The following is a 22,790-nucleotide window of genomic DNA, read 5'->3' as shown; positions in this document are numbered from 1 at the left end:
CAATCTTGTGAATGATTGTATACAAACAACAAGAAATAACAGTAATTCTTTTGTGTTAAAATATAAAATGATGAACTAAAACCGTTATTGCTTACTGATGAGGGCACCCTTCCTGTCTTCTATGGCACTATCGGACCATCCCCAACAGAAGGCAACAGTAATAGATTACAGCGCCACCTGGTGTGTGTGCCTGACCTTATTGCTGTGTGTATATATATAAGTAGATGTAAATGACATCAACAATGAACAGTGTGGCCCAATTAGATGAAAGACGATCCAACTGGAGCAATATAATACAATAGAAAAATCATTCACAAGTATATATACTGACAGCATTTTACACTGAAACAGACCTCACATGTCACACAGGAAAACACAATGCATAGATCACATTTGATCTTGGCAAACATTCATCTCCTTTAAATAAATATCCTATAATAATCATGATTATGACAGTCACATGCAGGCATAGTGGAAAGTATATAATGTTAGAGCACCCAGACCAATTTCTATGTACAAAAAAACATCATGAATGTGAAAATAAATATTTTCCCCTAGACAGATACCAGCTATCTACATTGTAGAAATGTTCTACAAATAATGTCACAAAGACAGATACCAGCTATCTACATTGTAGAAATGTTCTACAAATAATGTCACAAAGACAGATATCAGCTATCTACATTGTAGAAATGTTATACAAATAATGTCACAAAGACAGATATCAGTTGGTTGTTCTCTGTAGAAATGTTCTTTGAATGTGATTTTTTTTTTTGTCATCAAAACAGATTGTCATATACCAACTTTTTTCTTTTTTCTCCAACGGACAGTTCTAAACACATGTCACTAAAGTTTGTGATGTAACAAGCAAGATGGATTGATGATCTATATAGGTATTCAGTATCATTTAGCTATACAGGTATGCATTTCCTGTCTGACCATAGCGACATCAGTAAAGCAGCTACAACTGTGTTTAACAGCTTGTTATTCGGATTCTATTGAATATAATTACATGCTTTCATCTGGTTGTAATTTGTAACTTTAGATAAAAGTGTAATTGAAAATAAAAACATATCTCTTCCACAGCCATTCAATTGATATTGATCAAAGACTTTTGACTATTTACCAGGAGATAACGTTCTGTTTAATACTAAGACATCGTAATCTTCAAGGTATCATACTTACGTTATTCTATAACTATTGAAAATGTGATACCTGATATCAACTTTATATTTCTTCTCCATAAGTTTTATGATATCAATAATTATAGATAATATAATTTAGGTAGCTTGCTTATTTTATGAGACATTATCAAAGCATTCAGTCTAATACTGCCAAATCCAATCCTTACTTCCTATTGGTTTTTTTTTATTTACTTTTATGCTATGTTATTTACTGCAGAGATATAAACAACTATCTATGAACCTCAGTACTGTAAAAGCATTTTTTTGATATTTTTTTTTAAATAAATGAAAATTGCTTAAAATATATACCATGGAAGTCATTATTACTGAGAATGTGATTGTACTTTTTACATTTTTGGCCTAAAACATACATTATTTCAATTTTCAAAATTTGAACCAACAAAAAAAATCATTTTTGCAGCATCTGGGACCTACTTTACTTTTCAAAAATAATACTGTATATCAAATTTTGATGACACATGATTTAATGATATGCGAGCTATTTCCAATCTATTCCACACAGGATCATAAACCAACACACAAAATGGACTACAGTAGTAAAATAACACTCTCAGTCCATACAGTATCTATCTGTCTCTACAGGAAACTCAAATTTTCCATCACAAGTCTGTCAGATACTGCCAGGAATACATGACCTCAAAGGATGTCACTTCCTGGACTCTTCATAGAAAATCACATTTGGATAGCTGTATCCAAGGTTACAGACATCAGACTTGAGAAGGTTTCCCCTTGGATATAAGAAATAACACTATAAGTGGTCTTTATAGAGTTAACTTTACTGTATCTGTTTCCAAAGACTGCCATGCCTTATTAAGGATACAGTGGACTCACATTAGTGTTACCATGGATACAATGCCATAGATACGAGTCTGGGAGAAGGACTTCAGGCAGTGATGTAGACACTTGGTGAAGCCGTCATTATAGTATACAGCACTGAAATAGACAAAGTTTATTATTATTTATTCATTTTATTGTTTATTACATCAATATTTCCTTCAAGCAAAGTTTTCCTCAACCAGGTAATGGTACTTTCTTATGAAAAATTGTCCTTATTTGGTCAAGCAATACACACAATTTATGTAAATACAACGTTGAGTTCTGTTATTCAGACATGTTCCATTCCAAATTTTGTCAAAATCCATACCAGCTTCCCTGAACTAGTGGACTCAGATGACTATCTGACAGAGGATGGTAGCTACACAACAGCATATTAAGGTTAGTCTCAAAACATAAGTGAAAGGGGCATTTTCCAAAAATAAGTTCTTTTATTGTTTTTGATGAAAATATAGAAAATGTTTGAAAATGCCTGAAACATAACATGATTTTCTATATCTAGCAACAGTCACCTTGACTTTTGAATCCTAAAACATACCAAAACACGATGTCAGAAGTATATTCATCCTCAACTTGTTTAAAGTTTGATGAAAATCTGTCAAAGAATGAAGTTGCTAGGAATTGCAAGGGCCCAATGTGCCCGTATCCCTCACCTGCTATCAAGTGATCCTTTTTACACATAAACATAATTAAGTGTATCAGAGACCAGATATAAGATCTCAGGGCCTTGCAGTTATTTGAAAAGATGTCTTTTAAATATTTTGGTCAATTTAACTCTCTCAAAGTTAAATTATGGTTGAGGTCATTCATTCGAACAAACTTGGTAGCTCTTCACCTCAGCATACTACAGACCCAATGTAAAGTCCCTGGGTCTCTTGCAATTGATTATTGAGAAGAAGAAATTTTCTAGCTTATATGACCCCCGTGACCTTGAATGTAGGCCAAGGTCATTCATTTGAACAAACTTGGTAGCCCTTCACCCAAGAATGCTACAAGCCTATTATTAGGTCTCTAGGCCTCTTGGTTGTTGAGAAGAAGTTATTTAAATAGAAAAGTTGACACTGGACAGACGACGGACGCCCTTCGGGCAGGTGAGCTGAAAATTGAATCAGTTGATGATTTTCTATATTTAGCAACAGTGACCTTAACCTTTGAATCCTTAAACACAACAATGTCAGAAGTATACTCATACTTGACCTTTGTATAAAGTCTGATGAAAATCTGTCAAAGAATGAAGCTGCTAGGTGTTAAATTGAAACGGGACAGGATGGGACCAGACAGACATGTGCCCCGTCATTTTTACAGCAGGGAGCATAATAATCTAAAATGATGAAAAATAGCCAACCTCTTTATCTTTTGACTTTGGTTCTCTGGTTGTGCGTTCTCTTTCCCTCGGACGACTACCATGGGCTGCATGGTGTTGAGGGGTCCCGCCCCCTGATCCCCAAGAGGGCTGTTGTTGTTGTTGCCGTTGCTCTTGTCGTCTGACAGCCATGGCTAATCGTTTGTCCTCTTCAGCCTGCATACGCGCTGCTAACTCATGACTACAACAGAATCAGGACATGTAAAGCTTGAATACTTAATTGAACCTTAAATATCTTACTCAGAGGGAACAAAATCTGACCATTATATTTTTTAAACATACAGGTAAGCTACAAGAAGAGTGATACATTATTGTCAAGATCAATGACACAGATACTGCAAAATGCTTACACCCAATACTCTATGCCAACCTAACATATTAAATTATAAACAGTAGATATAGAAGTGGAATTGGAACAAATTACAAAAGTGATATAAAATTTCTTTAGTTTTGATGAACGGTTTTATCCAAAATATGGCGAAATTCAGACAACTTCAAAATATTTATTGTGATTGTGATTTGATCAAATCTTTATAGATCTTAAGTAGTTGTTTTAAATTATCCATCATATCACTGGTATGTATAAAGTAAGACAAGGGGAGATAACTCTTACTCAGATAGTCGGGGTTGCTGTGGGTCTGCTCTGTCATTGTCCTGATTCCATTCAATTTCTTCATCCCTCAGTTGTTGTTCATGCTGAAGGGACATCGCTAGCAGGTAACTATCAAACAGATCAATAACTACTGGTAAGTTAATAATACACAGGTACGCACAGGTAGAATACAGGTACAAAGTTAATTAAATGATGAATACAAATGAAACAGTTGTCATCTAAACCCATTGTTTAAAATATATTAGATTTCATACATGAATTCCTGCTTATTATAAAGCTAAAATTCTAGAATTTGGCTCAATATTATTATTATAAAATCTATAAATAATCTATTTCGGATATATAAAACTACTTCCCCTGTGGAATTTTATATAAACAAGAGGCCCATGGGCATTAACGGTCATCTGAGTTATGAAATATTCAGTTACTTTGACCCCTTTATGGCCCCACTCATCAGTCTAGGGGTCAGTCAGGGCAAACATGTGTATACGAGCAAACTGTCACCCCAACCTGCTAATTTGCACCAAGACAAAATGAATTCTAATGGCAATCAAACAAATGATAGTCAAAAATGTGATTTCCTTAATCTAACTACCTATTGTTAAGTTTACCCCTCCCAAGGGGAAAATGTAAGACCCAAGGGTCTTGAAATTCATAATTTTGGTACAGCAACTTAAGATCCTTCCATCTATGAAGAGTATTTTGATTCTACATTAGTGGGTCTTGAGAAGAATTTTTTTTGAAATTTCAGTCAATTTGACCCTTTTCGGCCACACCCATCAGCCCCGGGCAAATAGAAATAAAATGATAGTCAAAAATGTGATTTCCCTAAAAAAAACTATTGTAAAGTTTTACCCCCTCCCCAGAGTCATGAAATTCACAACTATGGTAAAGCACATAAAGACCCTTCCATCTGTCAGTAAAGAAGAGTATCTGATCCTACATCATTTGGGTCTGGAGAAGATTTTAAAATATTCAGTTAATTTTAACCCCTTTTGGCCCTGACCCTCAGTTCCCTGGGGGATGAGGACCATATAATTCACAATTTTTGTTTACGTTTGGCCTTTCTGCAAAATTTTATTGAAATTGATTCAGGGGTTTCTAAGAAGACGATAAAAATGTTAATTATTTACGGATGCACAACGCCTGACAAAAGAGTGTTTAGAATAAGGTCACTTGAGAGTTTGTCTCTGGTGACCTAACAAGTATTTGTATAGGCCCATATAAGGTCAGGTTTAATACTGACAGGGTTAACCCTCTTGGTTGAAAATAAAGCTACAGCTTCCAATTGTAATAATATAGACTATAATATAGACTATTGAATAAAGGCATAGCTGATCTTGAGTCTGGCCATTTACATCATAAGTACCAGATATTCATTTTACTGTATATGTATGAGCAAAAGGCCCACAGGCCTAATAACTCGTTTGGTATGTATGTACAGGGTTAAACTCCTAAGTTTAAACAGCACTGAATAATCTTTGATACAGGGATCACTTTTACTCTATAAGGTCAAATTCCCTTTAGTAAAGTGCAGTACATTTCAGTTCCTTAGAAACACAAACCTCCCTGGGTAAAGATCAAACCACACACCTCAGAAGTTCATATGAGGTTGTTCCCTGACACTACACTGACTGAGCTTTGACCACGTACTATTAGTGTGAGAGGACGTACACGGTTGTATAACAACTCAGGAAACCAACAAAAGTACTAACTCTTGATCGACTTGCTCCTCTGGGTTCATGGGTGTCGGTGGTATGACAGGTTCAGCAGGCGGAGACTTCCTGTACGTGTGGAAGTTGGCATCCACAAAATAGCCATCCCCCTCCACGTTTGATAGTGTCTCCCATACCACGTTACGTTCACCGAGAAATCCCTGATCAGTCACTAACAGGAAAAGTTCATTCTGTAACAAAACAAATGTTATTAATATTGACAGTGAAAATGGTTTCCTAGTTACAAACATATTGCATATACAGGACCTTAAATGAGTTTTTTGTTTGTATACAAATGTACATATGAGATTTTATGAGACGAGTCCTAGAAGTTTTCATTATTGCAAGCCTTTGCGAGCAAAACTTGAACTGGAGACAAGTTTCATACGTTCTCATATGAAATGAAAACAAATTTAAGGTACTTTCTATTACATAACTAAAGAAACTTTAATTTTGATAGGAATAACTCAAAAAACTTTAATTTTGATAGGAATAACTCAAAAAACTTTAATTTTGATAGGAATAACTCAAAAAACTTTAATTTTGATAGGAATAACTCAAAAAACTTTAATTTTGATAGGATTTAAAGTAAAAAATGTGGAAGAATTAATCAAACGTTGACAGCCACTTTGCTGCGCATTCACATTTCATGACATCACATCTTTGTCTATTATACACAAGCGACTTCTAACTGGAGTAGCCAATGAGAAATGCTTCAGGATATATTATTATTCTAGTGAAACTTGCATGACTTTTACAATAGCGAATTCACAGATTAATTATGTGATAAAACAACATCTCCCTGTGTAGGGAACATGTAAAACGTCTGTTGTGAAGGGAACATGTAAAAAGGCTGTTGTATTGAAAAAAGGAGCACTAAAATTCTATTTGACACACTTAAACTCAACAATTAGATTAACTGTAAGCTATTCCACTTCTTCATGTCATTAGGAAATATGACTTTCTTTTGTCAATGATTACAATATAATAATATACAGTATAAAACAAGCATACTGAGTATTGCTAAGCAACACATGTCTCCTACTAGGGGCCCCGACTAAAAATAGTAACAGTGACCTTGAACAAAACCAATGGAAATCAACTTGTCCCAGATATCATGATCCTTTATCTTAATGTGAGGTTCGATCAAATTTCCTGAAGGAATAAAGCTGTCAGAGCGCTGATGTTAGGTACCTAACTTCAAGACAGATAGCAAGGAAACCTAATTAGTTGTCCGAGTTTTATCGGTAGGGGACTAATAATGTACATCTCAATCTATATGTTGTGTATAAGCCATGCTGTATATTGTTAAATGTTGTGTATAAGCCATGCTGTATATTGTTAAATGTTCTATATAAGCCATACTGTATATTGTTAAATGTTCTGTATAAGCCATGATGTATATTGTTAAAAGTTCTGTATAAGCCATGATGTATATTGTTAAAAGTTCTGTATAAGCCATGCTGTATATTGTTAAATGTTGTGTATATTAAGCCATACTGTATATTGTTAAATGTTGTGTATGTTCTATATAAGCCATGCTGTATATTGTTAAATGTTCTATATAAGCCATACTGTATATTGTTAAATGTTGTGCATGTTCTATATAAGCCATGCTGTATATTGTTAAATGTTCTGTATAAGCCATGCTGTATATTGTTAAATGTTCGGTATAAGCCATGCTGTATATTGTTAAATGTTGTGTATAAGCCATACTGCATATTGTTAAATGTTCTATATAAGCCATGCTGTATATTGTTAAATGTTCTATATAAGCCATGCTGTATATTGTTAAATGTTCTATATAAGCCATGCTGTATATTGTTAAATGTTCTGTATAAGCCATACTGTATATTGTTAAATGTTCTATATAAGCCATGCTGTATATTGTTAAATGTTCTATATAAGCCATGCTGTATATTGTTAAATGTTCTGTATAAGCCATACTGTATATTGTTAAATGTTCTGTATAAGCCATGCTGTATATTGTTAAATGTTCTGTATAAGCCATGCTGTATATTGTTAAATGTTGTGTATAAGCCATACTGCATATTGTTAAATGTTCTATATAAGCCATGCTGTATATTGTTAAATGTTCTATATAAGCCATGCTGTATATTGTTAAATGTTCTATATAAGCCATGCTGTATATTGTTAAATGTTCTGTATAAGCCATACTGTATATTGTTAAATGTTCTATATAAGCCATGCTGTATATTGTTAAATGTTCTATATAAGCCATGCTGTATATTGTTAAATGTTCTGTATAAGCCATACTGTATATTGTTAAATGTTCTATATAAGCCATACTGTATATTGTTAAATGTTGTGTATAAGCCATACTGTATATTGTTAAATGTTCTATATAACCCATACTGTATATTGTTAAATGTTCTATATAAGCCATACTGTATATTGTTAAATGTTCTGTATAAGCCATACTGTATAGTGTTAAATGTTCTGTATAAGCCATGCTGTATATTGTTAAATATTCTATATAAGCCATACTGTATATTGTTAAATGTTCTATATAAGCCATGCTGTATATTGTTAAATGTTCTATATAAGCCATACTGTATATTGTTAAATGTTGTGTATAAGCCATGCTGTATATTGTTAAATGTTGTGTATAAGTCATGCTGTATATTGTTAAATATTCTATATAAGCCATACTGTATATTGTTAAATGTTGTGTATAAGCCATGCTGTATATTGTTAAATGTTGTGTATAAGCCATGCTGTATATTGTTAAATGTTGTGTATAAGCCATGCTGTATATTGTTAAATGTTGTGTATAATCCATGCTGTATATTGGTAAATGTTCTGTATAAGCTAGCCATGCTGTATATTGTTAAATGTTGTGTATAAGCCATGCTGTATATTGGTAAATGTTCTGTATAAGCCATGCTGTATATTGTTAAATGTTCTATATAAGCCATGCTGTATATTGGTAAATGTTCTGTATAAGCCATGCTGTATATTGGTAAATGTTCTGTATAAGCCATGCTGTATATTGTTAAATGTTCTATATAAGCCATACTGTATATTGTTAAATGCTGTGTATAATCCATGCTATATATTAGTAAATGCTGTGTATAAGCCATGCTGTATATTGGTAAATGTTCTGTATAAGCCATGCTGTATATTGTTAAATGTTGTGTATAAGCCATGCTGTATATTGTTAAATGTTGTGTATAAGCCATGATGTATATTGTTTCATAATTTTGTTAACTGTGAGTGATATGCCATAAGGCAAAGAGTAATAAAAGAATTGAAATTGCAACCAAAATTGAAATAGTCCTCATTTTCAATCCCCAGCTAATCCACATTAATTTCTACCTTCATCAATGTGAGGGTCAAATGAAGGTGAGATCAACATGCACTATTACACAGTGTCTTACCCAGATCTATACATGTATACTATTGTGATGACCCTGACCCAGATCTATACATGTATATACTATTGTAATGACCCTGACCCAGATCTATACATGTATATACTATTGTAATATCTCTGACCTAGATCTATACATGTATACTATTGTAATGTCCCTGACCAAGATCTATACATGTATACTATTGTAATGTCCCTGACCTAGATCTATACATGTATACTATTGTAATGTCCCTGACCTAGATCTATACATGTATACTATTGTAATGACCCTGACCTAGATCTATACATGTATACTATTGTGATGACCCTGACCTAGATCTATACATGTATACTATTGTGATGACCCTGACCTAGATCTATACATGTATACTATTGTATTGTCCCTGACCCAGATCTATAAACCATTACAAAGTGCTTAGCACAGGTCTAGGTATTATTTCAATGTCTAGATCTGTATCAATTATAATTTCAATGTTGGGACCTGATATACATCTGTACTCTACTACCCCTACTCATTACAGATGCTGTGTGGATATTTCAAAACAGAGACAGACAGTATTTGAAGTCCTTCATCCCTTCAAATTCCTTCAGAATGAGCTTTGATGAATTCCTAGCACACAATGTAGCTTCAAAGAGCAATACTGTTCTCTAAACTTCCTCTGAGCAAATTCATGCAAGAGCCGAAAATGTATCAAAAATTCTGACAAATAATTTCTAATTTCAGTTGAACGTTGGATAAGTTCAAGCGTTACCACACCAAGTGTATCAGGGTGTTGTCCATAACTTATGATCATAAGCTTTTCCAATTAAAGTGGTATATACAGAGGAAGTCGGCTATTGGGCTAAACTCATTGATTAAGGAAGACAGAAGGTTGTCAACTCTCAAGCTTCTGGCCAGGTCATTGACCTCTTATTACACACAGTCAGTAGCCTTTGACAATAGACATCCGACTTAGTGACCTTTCATCTATTTGCCACTTATATATATATAATTACACTTAGTTACAGATCTAGAAAAAATGTCAGTCAGCCCTTGGAGAGTATGGTCATTTAAAATTCTGAATCAATCCAAAAAATAACAGTATTAATGTCAGAACAATTGACATGGTGTTTGGTTTAACTGTTGACAATATGAAAGGATCTTTGACAGAGAATAGGTTTGAACATGATAACTTGGCTAATGAAAGGATCTTTGACAGAGAATAGGTTTGAACATGATAACAAGTTGTCGAAAATGAGCAAAAGTATAATAATTTGTCAAAATTTTGTAGAAAATGTCAAAAAAAATTCAACTAAACAGTGGTAAACGTAGCCATCTTGGATTTCATGGATTTTATTGCCCCCCCCCCCCCCCCCCCCCAAAAAAAATGAACAAAAACAATACACACCTAATCTTGAGATTATCACTTACATCAACTGTTTTCCTCTCAGCGTATCTACTTAAGAGAACAACCCTCTTCATTTTTACAACACAGATTTGTCATCATCAAGTGACACATTCATTCACAGAAACCTAAGGCGTAATCTTTTGTACCAAATCACATGGGCGAATATGACGACAGACTTTTTTTCTGAAGCTGGAATAATCTAGAACAGGTCCAATGAGACACTCTATTTTAGATGTATTCATTATACATGTATGTGCTGATTATATTGGTACCATACTGAACATTTCACCAGTTAATACCCTGATTTTATATGTAATATAATACATGTAGTTTTCTTTTTTCAAATTTCCTATCTTTTACCGAAAGTTACAAAACTGTCTTTTATATTAAGTTATAAGCAACTTTGATTAAGCAGACATTAAAACTTCAATTTGCATAAGAATGACTGAGCTATGAAATACAGATCTTTGAAATATAAACCTCTTGAGAACTTTGATTATTAGAGAGTAGAAAAAAATTCAAAGTAATTCTTATCTTTAGAACTATTTAGATTATGTCATAAAGTCATGGATGTCAAGGATTTAATTTAAATGAAACATTGGATGAAACATTGGGTTACATTGTGGTTACGTTATGAAATTTGACACAAGCACGATCAGCGACTTCACTTGCCAGCGACAAAATAATGAGTATGGGATAATGTTACTTGTATCATTTTGTCACGAGTATGTGATAATGTTACTTGTATTATTTTCCCAACAAAGAAACAATTGCACCCTTATCTAATCAGGCCTTGACCAAATATGGCAACATTAGCACAGTGTTAGTGATATAATCCCACAAGGTCACACAGGGACATTTTTCTAATCCTCTCCTCTGTTAAACCTACAACTTCATTAATCTCATTTTTCTAATAGTTTTAAGCATTAGCTTTACTAATATTGTGAATTTTCTAAATATTTTAAATTCTTTTCTTGAGGTAGGTTTCCTTTAATTTTCATTACTTTAACTTGTTAAATCAATTATTCTAATAACACCTCATTATAGTGCAAGCTTAAGTATGCAAAATTTTATTGATTTTCATCATTTATGTTTTTTTTTTTACACAATTATTGAGTTTGGAAGTTAAAGCTGCCATGCAAACTACATGTGAATTTGAGAGTTTCATGAAGATCTAATTTCTTATATGATTATCCAAGAAGTTCCCAAACATGCTTAAAGTTAAATATTCTTCACTTTAATAACTACGTCCATAATGTCATTTCCCCCCATTTTTATTGGAGTTTCTTTTAAAACTGAGATGCAAACTATGATGGAACTGAGATTTTGTAAATATAATTTAATTACCTAGCTAGGTATTTTTTGAAAAGGTTTCTACCTCTGCTAAAATTAGGGATTCATCCTAAACTCAAACATAACAAAAATCTCAGTTCCATCAGACTGAGAGTGTTGATTGACATGATTCAGATCAGTTTACAATCACAGACACCTGTCAAACCAGCCATCACACAATTAACCATCAAGAAAATAGAAGGATTTGAAGTTTTTCAGAGAAATATAGGTTTTCTGTATCAAATCTAACTCCAGTGTGGAGAAGATCTATTCTGGTCTGAAAACCCAATACCTGATATATTTTTCAAGTAAAATGCCTGAAGGGACATCTACAAAGTTTCTGAAGTTTCTGTAGCAGTGGTCAAGCTAACAGTCTGGAAAATCTATCTCCGATATGGAATTTAATACCAGGAAAGACTGCACAGACCTTGTATTGGGAGTGTAATGAGTACAACTTATGAAGCACAAATACAGCTTCAAACTGATATATATATATCAAATATGTGTTCAATCATCCTGGTATGAAAACAGAAAATGATTACCAAAAGCATTTTAATTTGCAATTATTTAATATTTTAATGTTATCATTATTAGTCCTATAATTTTCTAGATTATGGATAACTCACGCAGTTTAAACCTTATTTTTGGAGCTGATGCAGATTTAACTAATCTGTACATAGGCTTGGTTAATTAGTACAATGTAACTTGACAAGGGATAGTTTCGACAACCAGCAAATATACTGACGTAAAGTACGGGGACTGACGACCCGAGTTGTGCAGTGACTTTAAACACAATACGTAAGTGGATGAATCATTTTTACAAGATATCACTGGGCAGGATATCCTTCTATATGGGGCACAACTTCCCTTCAACACTTCGGAGCAGCCCAGGATACACAATAACCTTCAAACTTTATGAAGACTGAGATGACAACACGATCAGCTTCGCTATGTTGATAGCAGTGTTTTAATCTTATATATTGTTAATACATTTACAAACTGACTGATTTAGTCCAGAGGAGGCTTCATGACTTTACTACAGTAAAAAGGATGTGAACTTCACTTTGATGTCACAGTGTGTATATCAAGGAAGGAAATATATTAAAACCGGAATTAAAATGTAACAAAATGCAACATAAACATCTGATATTCAGTTGTGATCAACACACTACAGGTGTAAAATACTAGACTTAATGATATGGATTATTGAGTTAGTAGGACAATTGTAATTATTAAATATTTGTTAGGACAGATCTGATGATGTAAATCCTTACAAACTAAAAAGGTACATGAAAATCAAGCTGTTGAGTGTTTCAAGATGGAGTTATCTTTTGTGTCAGATTTCCAATCTCCATCAAAGCAGGGTCTATGTTCCACCTTCCTACTTTTCTACTGTGCTGTTTCCTGCCACTTTTTACAAGGTAAGTTAAACAAGAGGCTCATGGGGCCTGTATCGCTCACCTGGTTGGATTTGACCAAATGTCAAAATAATGTTCATGTTCAATTCCTTTTGTTTGTTAACCTCAAACAATGCTATTTATGGTTATAGCGTGGGGATCCCAACTGCTTTAAAGAAATAATGAAGTCCAGACTCTCTGAGTTTACAACATGCATTTATAACTTTATAACTAGTAGTAATTTAAAGGAATTACCTCTATTTCCCGTATGGGGCCCCGCCCCTTTTGCCCCTCGGGGTCAGAGTCACCATTTATGCAAAATCTGTTCCCCTTCCCCCAAGAATGTTTCTTACTAAATTGGGTTCAAATCCATTCATAACTTTATGACTAGTAGCGATTTTAAGGAATTACCTCTATTTCCCCATTAGGCCCCGCCCCTTTGGCCCCTCGGGGGTCAGAGTCACCATTTATGCAAAATCTGTTCCCCTTCCCCCAAGAATGTTTCTTACTAAATTGGGTTCAAATCCATTCATAACTTTATGACTAGTAGCGATTTTAAGGAATTACCTCTATTTCCCCTATTGGGCTCAGCCCCTTTGGCCCCTAGGGTCTCAGAGTCACCATTTATGCAAAATCTGTTCCCCTTCCCAAAAGGATGCTTCTGACCAAATTGGGTTCAAATCCATTCATAACTTTATGACTAGTAGCGATTTGAAGGAATTACCTCTATTTCCCCTATTAGGCCCCGCCCCTTTGGCCCCTAGGGGCCAGAGTCACCATTTATGCAAAATCTGTTCCCCTTCCCCAAAGGATGTTTCTGACCAAATTGGGTTCAAATCCTTTCATAACTTTATGACTAGTAGCTATTTGAAGGAATTACCTCTATTTCCCCATTAGGCCCTGCCCCTTTGGCCCCTTGGGGGTCAGAGTAACCATTTATGTAAAATCTGTTCCCCTTCCCTGAAGGATGTTTCTGAACAAATTGGGTTCAAATCCTTTCATAATTTTATGACTAGTAGCGATTTGAAGGAATTACCTCTATTTCCCCTATTAGGCTCCGCCCCTTTGGCCCCTAGGGGGTCAGAGTCACCATTTATGCAAAATCTGTTCCCCTTCCCCAAAGGATGTTTCTGACCAAATTGGGTTCAAATCCTTTCATAACTTTATGACTAGTAGCGATTTAAAGGAATTGCCTTAATTTCCCCTATTGGGCCCTGCCCCTCAGGCCCCTTGGGGGTCAGAGTCACCATTTATGCAAAATCTGATCCCCTTCCCCGAAGGATGTTTCTGACCGAATTGGGGTCAAATCCATTCATAACTTTATGACTAGTAGCGATTTGAAGGAATTACCTCTATTTCCCCATTAGGCCCCGCCCCTTTGGCCCCTTGGGGGTCAGAGTAACCATTTATGCAAAATCTGTTCCCCTTCCCCAAAGGATGTTTCTGACCAAATCGGGTTCAAATCCATTCATAACTTTATGACAAGTAGCGATTTGAAGGAATTACCTCTATTTCCCAATTAGGCCCCGCCCCTTTGGCCCCTTGGGGGTCAGAGTCACCATTTATGCAAAATCTGATCCCCTTCTGCCAAGGATGTTTCTGACCAAATTTGGTCAAAATCCAATAAGAACTTTTTGACTAGTAGCGATTTGAAGCAAATGTTGACGGACGGACGCCGGACGCCGGACGACGGACGCTGCACCATGGCATAAGCTCACCGGACCTTCGGTCCAGGTGAGCTAATAAAAACTTGATGTGGTTATCTCCCTTCAATTCCTGTTAAAACCTTACATCAAATCCTGATGTTGTTTATAAACTACACAAACTTTCACAATAAATCTGGCATCAAATAACTTCACAGATGAATCAGTATACGTAGGTAAATTTTGGTACCAACTAAAACTACAATTATATTTTGAATATTGTACAACCTCTATTGTCAACATGATCTTGTCTATGCATGTATTAATATTTGTGTTTCCAGTTGATAGTGTAGAAGTTGGTGGATACTGTATATCGTACGCCCAACAAGAGTGTCGTAACCTGTCCGACCCCTTGTACGAGGGTATCTTTAAACCCACTCCAACAACAGACATATGTAGGTAAGTAATACTGGGGAATACAGGGGTGATTTTAAAGCCTTTATTATGTTGCAGTTTTGTTAGATAATTATTTGTATGTATAACAAACCCACCAAGAAAAATACTGTGGTCACATCATTATACATGTACCAGACTGGAATTTTACAGTAACTACTGTCTTTCTGTCAACAATTACGAAATATTTCTAACTAATCCTTACAATCACAGAGAGTCCTATACACCCTGCTAGTACATCATATTGTTTACAAACTATTTTCAAATCACAAATGACCACAAATCACCAGATGATCATGACCTCCTGTCAACCACAATGTTTTCCTGATCAGACTCAAAATTGAATGGGCACATCTTTGGACCAAGGGAAACCTCCATATGAAGTTTGAGAAATAATATCCCTCCAGCACTTCTTAAGAAATAGTGATAATGATCTTCAACTCTCAAAATCCAAGATGGCCACCTGTGTTGGCCATTTGTTTTTCTGATCAGACTCAAAATGAAATGATTACATCTAGGGTTCAACAGAAACCAACATCTGAAGTTTAAGAAATATCCTTCTTGTACATCTAAAAAAATGGTGATAACAAACTTTAACTGTCAAAATCCAAGATGGCAGTCTGTTGGCCATTTTATTTTCTTGTCTGATGATGGTGGACTATAAATTGTAGATTTAAATGTTTGGTATATTCTATATACATGCAGGTTACTTGGTAATGTCATCTATTCATAGTAGGTTATATCATGACTAAGGTACAGGATCCTGAGGATAATTGAATCATTATCATTTTGATATTCTGTTTCTCCTACAGTCTATTTGACACATATCACCACTGTATACAGGGGATAACCTTGAACTGTCCGATTACTGCTGCAGAGAAGACTTTCTATGATACAAGTTTTGTACAGTTCTTCAAAAAAGAGTACGAGTGTCATATCTCTACCACAGGTAAGTCATTCACTTGTCATAAAGCCTTAAATTGACCATTAGGGGCCGTGTATGACCTTTGATCTCTTACCGGACTGATGACAAAACCAAATCAAATTCAGGTGTAGATTTACTTGTAATTTTTGTATTCTGTTGAGATGTTATAAAAAAAAAAAAGCTTTTATTTCCCTATGGCTGACCTTGAGATCAGCTTGTCAACTATTCCCTGAAATATCATATCTTTAATATTGTATTTATCCTCAAATAATTAAGCCCCCTCAATTAGTGTTTAAGTTCAGTATTGAAGTTTGAGAAGGGTTTATTTGTGAACCTTATTTGCTTACTACATGTATTCTTAATACATGATTATGCAAAAATAAAAGGGACTTAATTGTAGTCAGGGGCTTATACATTTGAGGATAAGAATGGTATAGAACAAACTCTTTTTCTGAATTTTATGCTGTTAATCAAGATAATGATTCTTTGAACAAGTTGTGAAATTAAGTAAAAATATGTTGTCATGACAATGATTATTTTCTTTGTTTCAGGAACATTACATCAAAGTGATAAAAATGGAGGTTCAGTATATAAATGGAACTCTCTGTGGAGCTTGTGGTGGCTGATGGGATATGTATACTTAATTAATCACCAATTTACAACATTCACATAGATATTACTAGTGTGCACCATGTCAGATTGTTATCTTGTTGGACTGTAAAATGAATCAAAACAAACTGTTGAGTAATGAACATAACTACACAAGTGATGCATGAATTAGTACATAGACAGACAAACTTGTGTGACATTGTTTATGGAAAGGACAGCTGTTCAAGCAAAGGACTAAAATGTTTTTAAAATGAGTTACCCACCCATATATTTATGCAAGTGAACAGTAAAAGTTACATATGTACATGTACCTCTGCCATAGCAAGGACATTATGACTGTGAATGAGAGATTTTGTGAACAGACTCCCAATCAAGAGAGGAGGAGGAAGAGTGTTGGATTTCCTGTGATACTAGTAATGTTGAGATCTCTTTGGTGATGCATGTGTGATTTTATTTTCAAGTTGTGTTTTATTGAGAAAATGACAAAACATTAAGAAAAATGTAGAATGATACTTCAGAAACAACGAATGTATATGATGATTTATGATTCTTATAGGAGTATGTCTTAATCACTGAGTTTAATTAAATTATTCTGATTATTCACAAATGGTGTAATCATTGTCATTGTGGAGTTGAAATTCTTCCCGACTCCCTAAACCATCATGACACTATCTAAATCAAATGTACATGGAACAAGAAAAATGGCATTACTATGTTTACTACAGCAGTGTGCAAAGTATACGAAGTCTAATTAGTCAAGAGAGTTCTTTATGATAGGGTAGGGGAGGTAACTCCTGTATCATAACTGTCTGGGGGGTCACGGAAAAAAACATTATATTGTCAGTGATTGAATTAACTATCACTCGTAAAATCACTCACACAAGAAATTGACTTTTGTTGTGATTAGCTTGATTTTTTTCAGTATTTTACAAACCATTAGACTGCAGCCAAGAACTGATCAAATCTATACATAACCACTGGATCACAAACAAATACAAAACAGTGTATTGTTTCTTTACCCATATGACCATTCTATCAATATTTAAAAACCAGAACTATGACCAGCTAGCTAACTGAAACTTGCACTAGTAAATAATACTGGGTAAAAGACACTTGAAACCTATGTATTAATTCAGAAGTAGTCATCATGATATAACAATTTCGTTTAAAGGAACATAACTCTGGAAACATGTGTTGGAACAGTTTATGAAGAAGTTATGACAACAATGTATGATGAAGTCAATGACAGCAATGTATGACATAGTTTATGACAACAATGTATGACATAGTTTATGACAACAATGTATGACATAGTTTATGACAACAATGTACGACATAGTTTATGACAACAATGTACGACATAGTTTATGACAACAATGTACGACATAGTTTATGACAACAATGTACGACATAGTTTATGACAACAATGTACGACATAGTTTATGACAACAATGTACGACATAGTTTATGACAACAATGTATGACATAGTTTATGACAACAATGTATGACATAGTTTATGACAACAATGTATGACATAGTTTATGACAACAATTCTTCTTGATCAAGAGTATAAGAATTGATGGAAATGTGTGTTGAGCTTCCAAACTTTTGTCATGGTCAGTAAAACTGTTGAAGCTAATAGGTAAAACAGACTGTCTTAGTCGGTAAAACTGTTGAAGCCAAGATAAAGGAATTGCTGAAACCTAGATATAAGTTTGTCTCAGTAAAACTGATAAAGCCAAGATATAAGATTGTCTCGGTGATAAAGCCTAGATATAAGATTGTCTCAATGATAAAGCCTAGATATAAGATTGTCTCGGTGATAAAGCCTAGATATAAGATTGTCTCGGTGATAAAGCCTAGATATAAGATTGTCTCAATGATAAAGCCTAGATATAAGATTGTCTCAATGATAAAGCCTAGATATAACGGATTTTCTCAGTGATAAAGACTAGATATAAGATTGTCTCGGTGATAAAGACTAGATATAAGATTGTCTCGGTGATAAAGCCAAGATATAAGATTGTCTCGGTGATAAAGACTAGATATAAGATTGTCTCGGTGATAAAGCCTAGATATAAGATTGTCTCGGTGATAAAGCCTAGATATAACGGATTGTCTCAGTGATAAAGACTAGATATAAGATTGTCTCGGTGATAAAGACTAGATATAAGATTGTCTCGGTGATAAAGCCTAGATATAACGGATTGTCTCGGTGATAAAGCCTAGATATAACGGATTGTCTCAGTGATAAAGACAAGATATAAGATTGTCTCAGTGATAAAGACTAGATATAAGATTGTCTCGGTGATAAAGCCTAGATATAACGGATTGTCTCGGTGATAAAGCCTAGATATAACGGATTGTCTCAGTGATAAAGACTAGATATAAGATTGTCTCCATGATAAAGACTAGATATAAGATTGTCTCAGTGATAAAGCCTAGATATAAGATTGTCTCAGTGATAAAGCCTAGATATAAGATTGTCTCGGTGATAAAGCCTAGATATAAGATTGTCTCAGTGATAAAGCCTAGATATAAGATTGTCTCAATGATAAAGCCTAGATATAAGATTGTCTCGGTGATAAAGCCTAGATATAAGATTGTCTCGCTGATAAAGCCTAGATATAAGATTGTCTCAATGATAAAGACTAGATATAAGATTGTCTCGGTGATAAAGCCTAGATATAACGGATTGTCTCGGTGATAAAGCCTAGATATAAGATTGTCTCAGTGATAAAGACTAGATATAAGATTGTCTCGGTGATAAAGCCTAGATATAAGATTGTCTCGGTGATAAAGCCTAGATATAAGATTGTCTCAATGATAAAGACTAGATAGAAGATTGTCTCGGTGATAAAGCCTAGATATAACGGATTGTCTCGGTGATAAAGACTAGATATAAGATTGTCTCGGTGATAAAGCCTAGATATAACGGATTGTCTCAATAAACCTGCTGTAGCCTAGATGTTACACTGGCTGGTCTCAATAAACCTGGTGTAGCCTAGATGTTACACTGGCTGGCCTAACCTGGTGTAGCCTAGATTTTACACTGGCTGGACTCACCTGGTGTAGCCTAGATGTTACACTGGCTGGCCTAACCTAGTGTAGCCTAGATGTTACACTGGCTGGACTCACCTGGTGTAGCCTAGATGTTACACTGGCTGGACTCACCTGGTGTAGCCTAGATGTTACACTGGCTGGACTCACCTGGTGTAGCCTAGATGTTACACTGGCTGGCCTAACCTGGTGTAGCCTAGATGTTACACTGGCTGGACTCACCTGCTGTAGCCTAGATGTTACACTGGCTGGACTCACCTGGTGTCTATACATGGTACTGAAGTGGTTATTCCTGAAGAAGACACACAGCTGGTTTTCCTTGACCACTGAATTTAGCTCACACAATCCATGATAGGTCAGCTGGGCTGCCGCTCCATCCAGAAACGACTCGCACAACAATGCTGAAAAATTAATGACATCATCCGTTACCTTATATACACGTTGTTTTGTACATTTTGTATTTGATATCATACCACAAACTATCTCTTTATTCAAATGTATCTGTATAAAGATAAGATTAATATACATAACATTTTAACAATTTAAGGGTATAATCTGCTTTATCTTTAAGACATTCTTCCAAAGGTATATATTTAATGACATCTGTCTATATAATTTACTCATTAAATTGGCCAAAGCCAAATGCATATAAAACACCCCAAAATGTACATGGTAAACCTCCAGTTAGTTCAAACTAAATCAAATAAATATTGTTGATCCTGTTCAAAACTACAGGTTGAAAAATCAAACTTAAGTTTAAACTATCAGATTTGACATCATGGAGGACTGCCCAGCCCGCTAGGTATACGTAGCTACTGCAGCTAAAATGTTAGCTGGCCCCAAACAACTGTTGATACGAGATAATTCTGAACATAATTTTGCCGCTGATCAGAATTTATGTAATTCTAGAATTGCTAACATGTAACTAATTATCAACTGATCTGGTTCCTTTGTGAAGGTCAGTAAACAGTATATGTGTATTGGCGGAAGATTTAGTATGCAGAGTGTAAACAATATATTGATGGAAGATATTATTATGTGGAATGTCGACCGAGATTGTTGAATGTACATAATTTAAATATTACACAATGAATCTTTATCAAAAATCATATATATCACACATAATATGAAAAACATAAAACGTGTAATATTTGAGGATTTTTGAAAATTTGTTGGTCCTGAAAAGAGCCGTTTTATGCTGGCCCTAGGTACTTCAAAGGGCAGTTTTCACAACGGCAAAATAATGCTACCAGTTCTTTGATATGTTTTTAAGCTTTTCTTGAATCTGATCGTTGATTTTTTTGTTTTGAGACCCAAATTTTACTATGCAGGGTACTTCTAGTCCCCAATATCTAAGCTGAGAACATTTTCTGGTTCCTGTGATTTGGCAACATGTAATTGTTCCCCTCTGTGCTTAAAAGAAGTAGCAGAACTGTGATATTATCCAACAGTATGTTTGTCCTTCATAACTGCCTCCAAAAATTTGTCACTAAACAAACGCCCATCTATGTCAGGCTCTGTTGTTAACTCTTCACCGATGACTGGTGTCCAATACACTCTGTATGCATGATATCTTCGAATTCTGACAACACAAGCGACCTCGACGGGTTCTAGTTTGCTCGTGATTTTCCTCATCTCGGGAACTATTTTCAAAGAACACTTCTTCCTTTAATTTAACATATTTCTTCTGAATTGATATGTGTAAATATAATTTGTCTTCATATTAAGCCTGTGTACATGTACACATAATGAAATTACTTGTCACTAATTAGGACTCCTATGGGTACCTAAACATTCACTGGATTGTAATTAACCAGCTGGACACGCATAGTTTAACAATTAGAATTAACAATCAATTAATATTTCAACAATTAGAATTAACAATCAATTAGTATTTCATTTTGTCAGCATGTGATTCATTAAGTACTGAGGCTGTATAAAAGTAGCAGGAGTAAAGGGTATTGTTATCAGTTTTCAAAATAACTTCAAAAATATCAGTATGAAGCAGATTGAGGAATACTTTAAGAACACAGTGAGTAGAGAAGACATCATTCTGAAGGAATGGAGAAATCCTACATCTTTAACAAAACCTACTAAATGACCTGTCGGATGACTTGACATGACTCCCACTAAAGTGTGTACAACTCTACCTAGTATGCTGACAACCAGCTGTACACTTAATGATGATGTGTACAACTCTACCTAGTATGCTGACAACCAGCTGTACATGTACACTTAATGATCATGTGTACAACTCTACCTAGTATGCTGACAACCAGCTGTACACTTAATGATGATGTGTACAACTTTACCTAGTATGCTGACAACCAGCTGTACACTTAATGATCATGTGTACAACTCTACCTAGTATGCTGACAACCAGCTGTACACTTAATGATGATGTGTACAACTCTACCTAGTATGCTGACAACCAGCTGTACACTTAATGATGATGTGTACAACTCTACCTAGTATGCTGACAACCAGCTGTACACTTAATGATGATGTGTACAACTCTACCTAGTATGCTGACAACCAGCTGCACACTTAATGATGATGTGAACATGAGTGAGGAATCTCATATGAGAAAAATATGTGGCAAATACAAATTTTAAACAGCTGCAGAAAAGAAGGAACTTCTGGATCTGGTGGAGGTATATGGAACATGTGTTATATCATCCAAATATGGTATACCAAAATCAACCCTCTCAACATGGAATATATATGTTTTTCCCGATTTTCCACAAATATCTAAAGGGCAGGAATTTGGAGGTGGCTTAAAATTAATGTATCCAGAAGAAGTGGAGATGAAAATATTTCATGTTATACACAGCCAAAGGGAAATGCAGATTCTG

The 22,790-nt window shown here is 34.8% G+C and overlaps 2 protein-coding genes across 4 annotated transcripts in view; one reads left to right on the top strand and one right to left on the bottom strand.

The window, feature by feature from the left end:
- Positions 1-764: 764 nt before the first annotated feature.
- The window catches only part of LOC117336062 (ubiquitin carboxyl-terminal hydrolase MINDY-2-like), a 49,605-nt gene continuing 27,579 nt past the window's right edge, over positions 765-22,790 (bottom strand). For both annotated transcript variants that reach the window (XM_033896416.1, XM_033896415.1), the window contains exons 5-9: positions 20,194-20,336; positions 5,731-5,921; positions 4,016-4,123; positions 3,385-3,583; positions 765-2,138 (exon numbers count right to left, since the gene is read on the bottom strand). In XM_033896416.1, coding sequence (XP_033752307.1) covers positions 2,124-2,138; positions 3,385-3,583; positions 4,016-4,123; positions 5,731-5,921; positions 20,194-20,336 — 656 coding nt within the window. In that variant the 3' untranslated portion in view covers positions 765-2,123. The remainder of the gene's footprint in view (positions 2,139-3,384; positions 3,584-4,015; positions 4,124-5,730; positions 5,922-20,193; positions 20,337-22,790) is intronic.
- On the top strand, positions 12,692-17,498 carry LOC117336063. 2 transcript variants are annotated; one of them, XM_033896418.1, is made up of 4 exons: positions 12,692-13,021; positions 15,229-15,346; positions 16,153-16,289; positions 16,817-17,498. In XM_033896418.1, exons 1-4 carry the CDS (start codon positions 12,976-12,978, stop codon positions 16,936-16,938), a joined length of 423 nt encoding a protein of 140 aa, XP_033752309.1. In that variant the 5' UTR covers positions 12,692-12,975; the 3' UTR covers positions 16,939-17,498. The 2 variants fall into 2 exon arrangements, with proteins under 2 accessions (XP_033752309.1, XP_033752308.1); XM_033896417.1 differs by having other exon boundaries at positions 12,700-13,268.

The sequence above is a fragment of the Pecten maximus genome, chromosome 10, assembly GCF_902652985.1.
Source record: "Pecten maximus chromosome 10, xPecMax1.1, whole genome shotgun sequence".
NCBI lineage: Eukaryota > Metazoa > Mollusca > Bivalvia > Pectinida > Pectinidae > Pecten > Pecten maximus.
The sequence above is the reverse complement of the archived record's forward strand: the minus strand, read 5'-3'. Positions and strand labels throughout refer to the sequence as shown.

Bases quoted from the DNA above. Each gene is read 5' to 3' on its own strand.
- LOC117336063 (XM_033896417.1), top strand. From the start codon at position 13,166: ATGGAGTTATCTTTTGTGTCAGATTTCCAATCTCCATCAAAGCAGGGT. The intron at 13,269-15,228 runs GTAAGTTAAACA...TTGTGTTTCCAG, and splicing joins TTCCTGCCACTTTTTACAAG to TTGATAGTGTAGAAGTTGGT. The intron at 16,290-16,816 runs GTAAGTCATTCA...TCTTTGTTTCAG, and splicing joins GTGTCATATCTCTACCACAG to GAACATTACATCAAAGTGAT.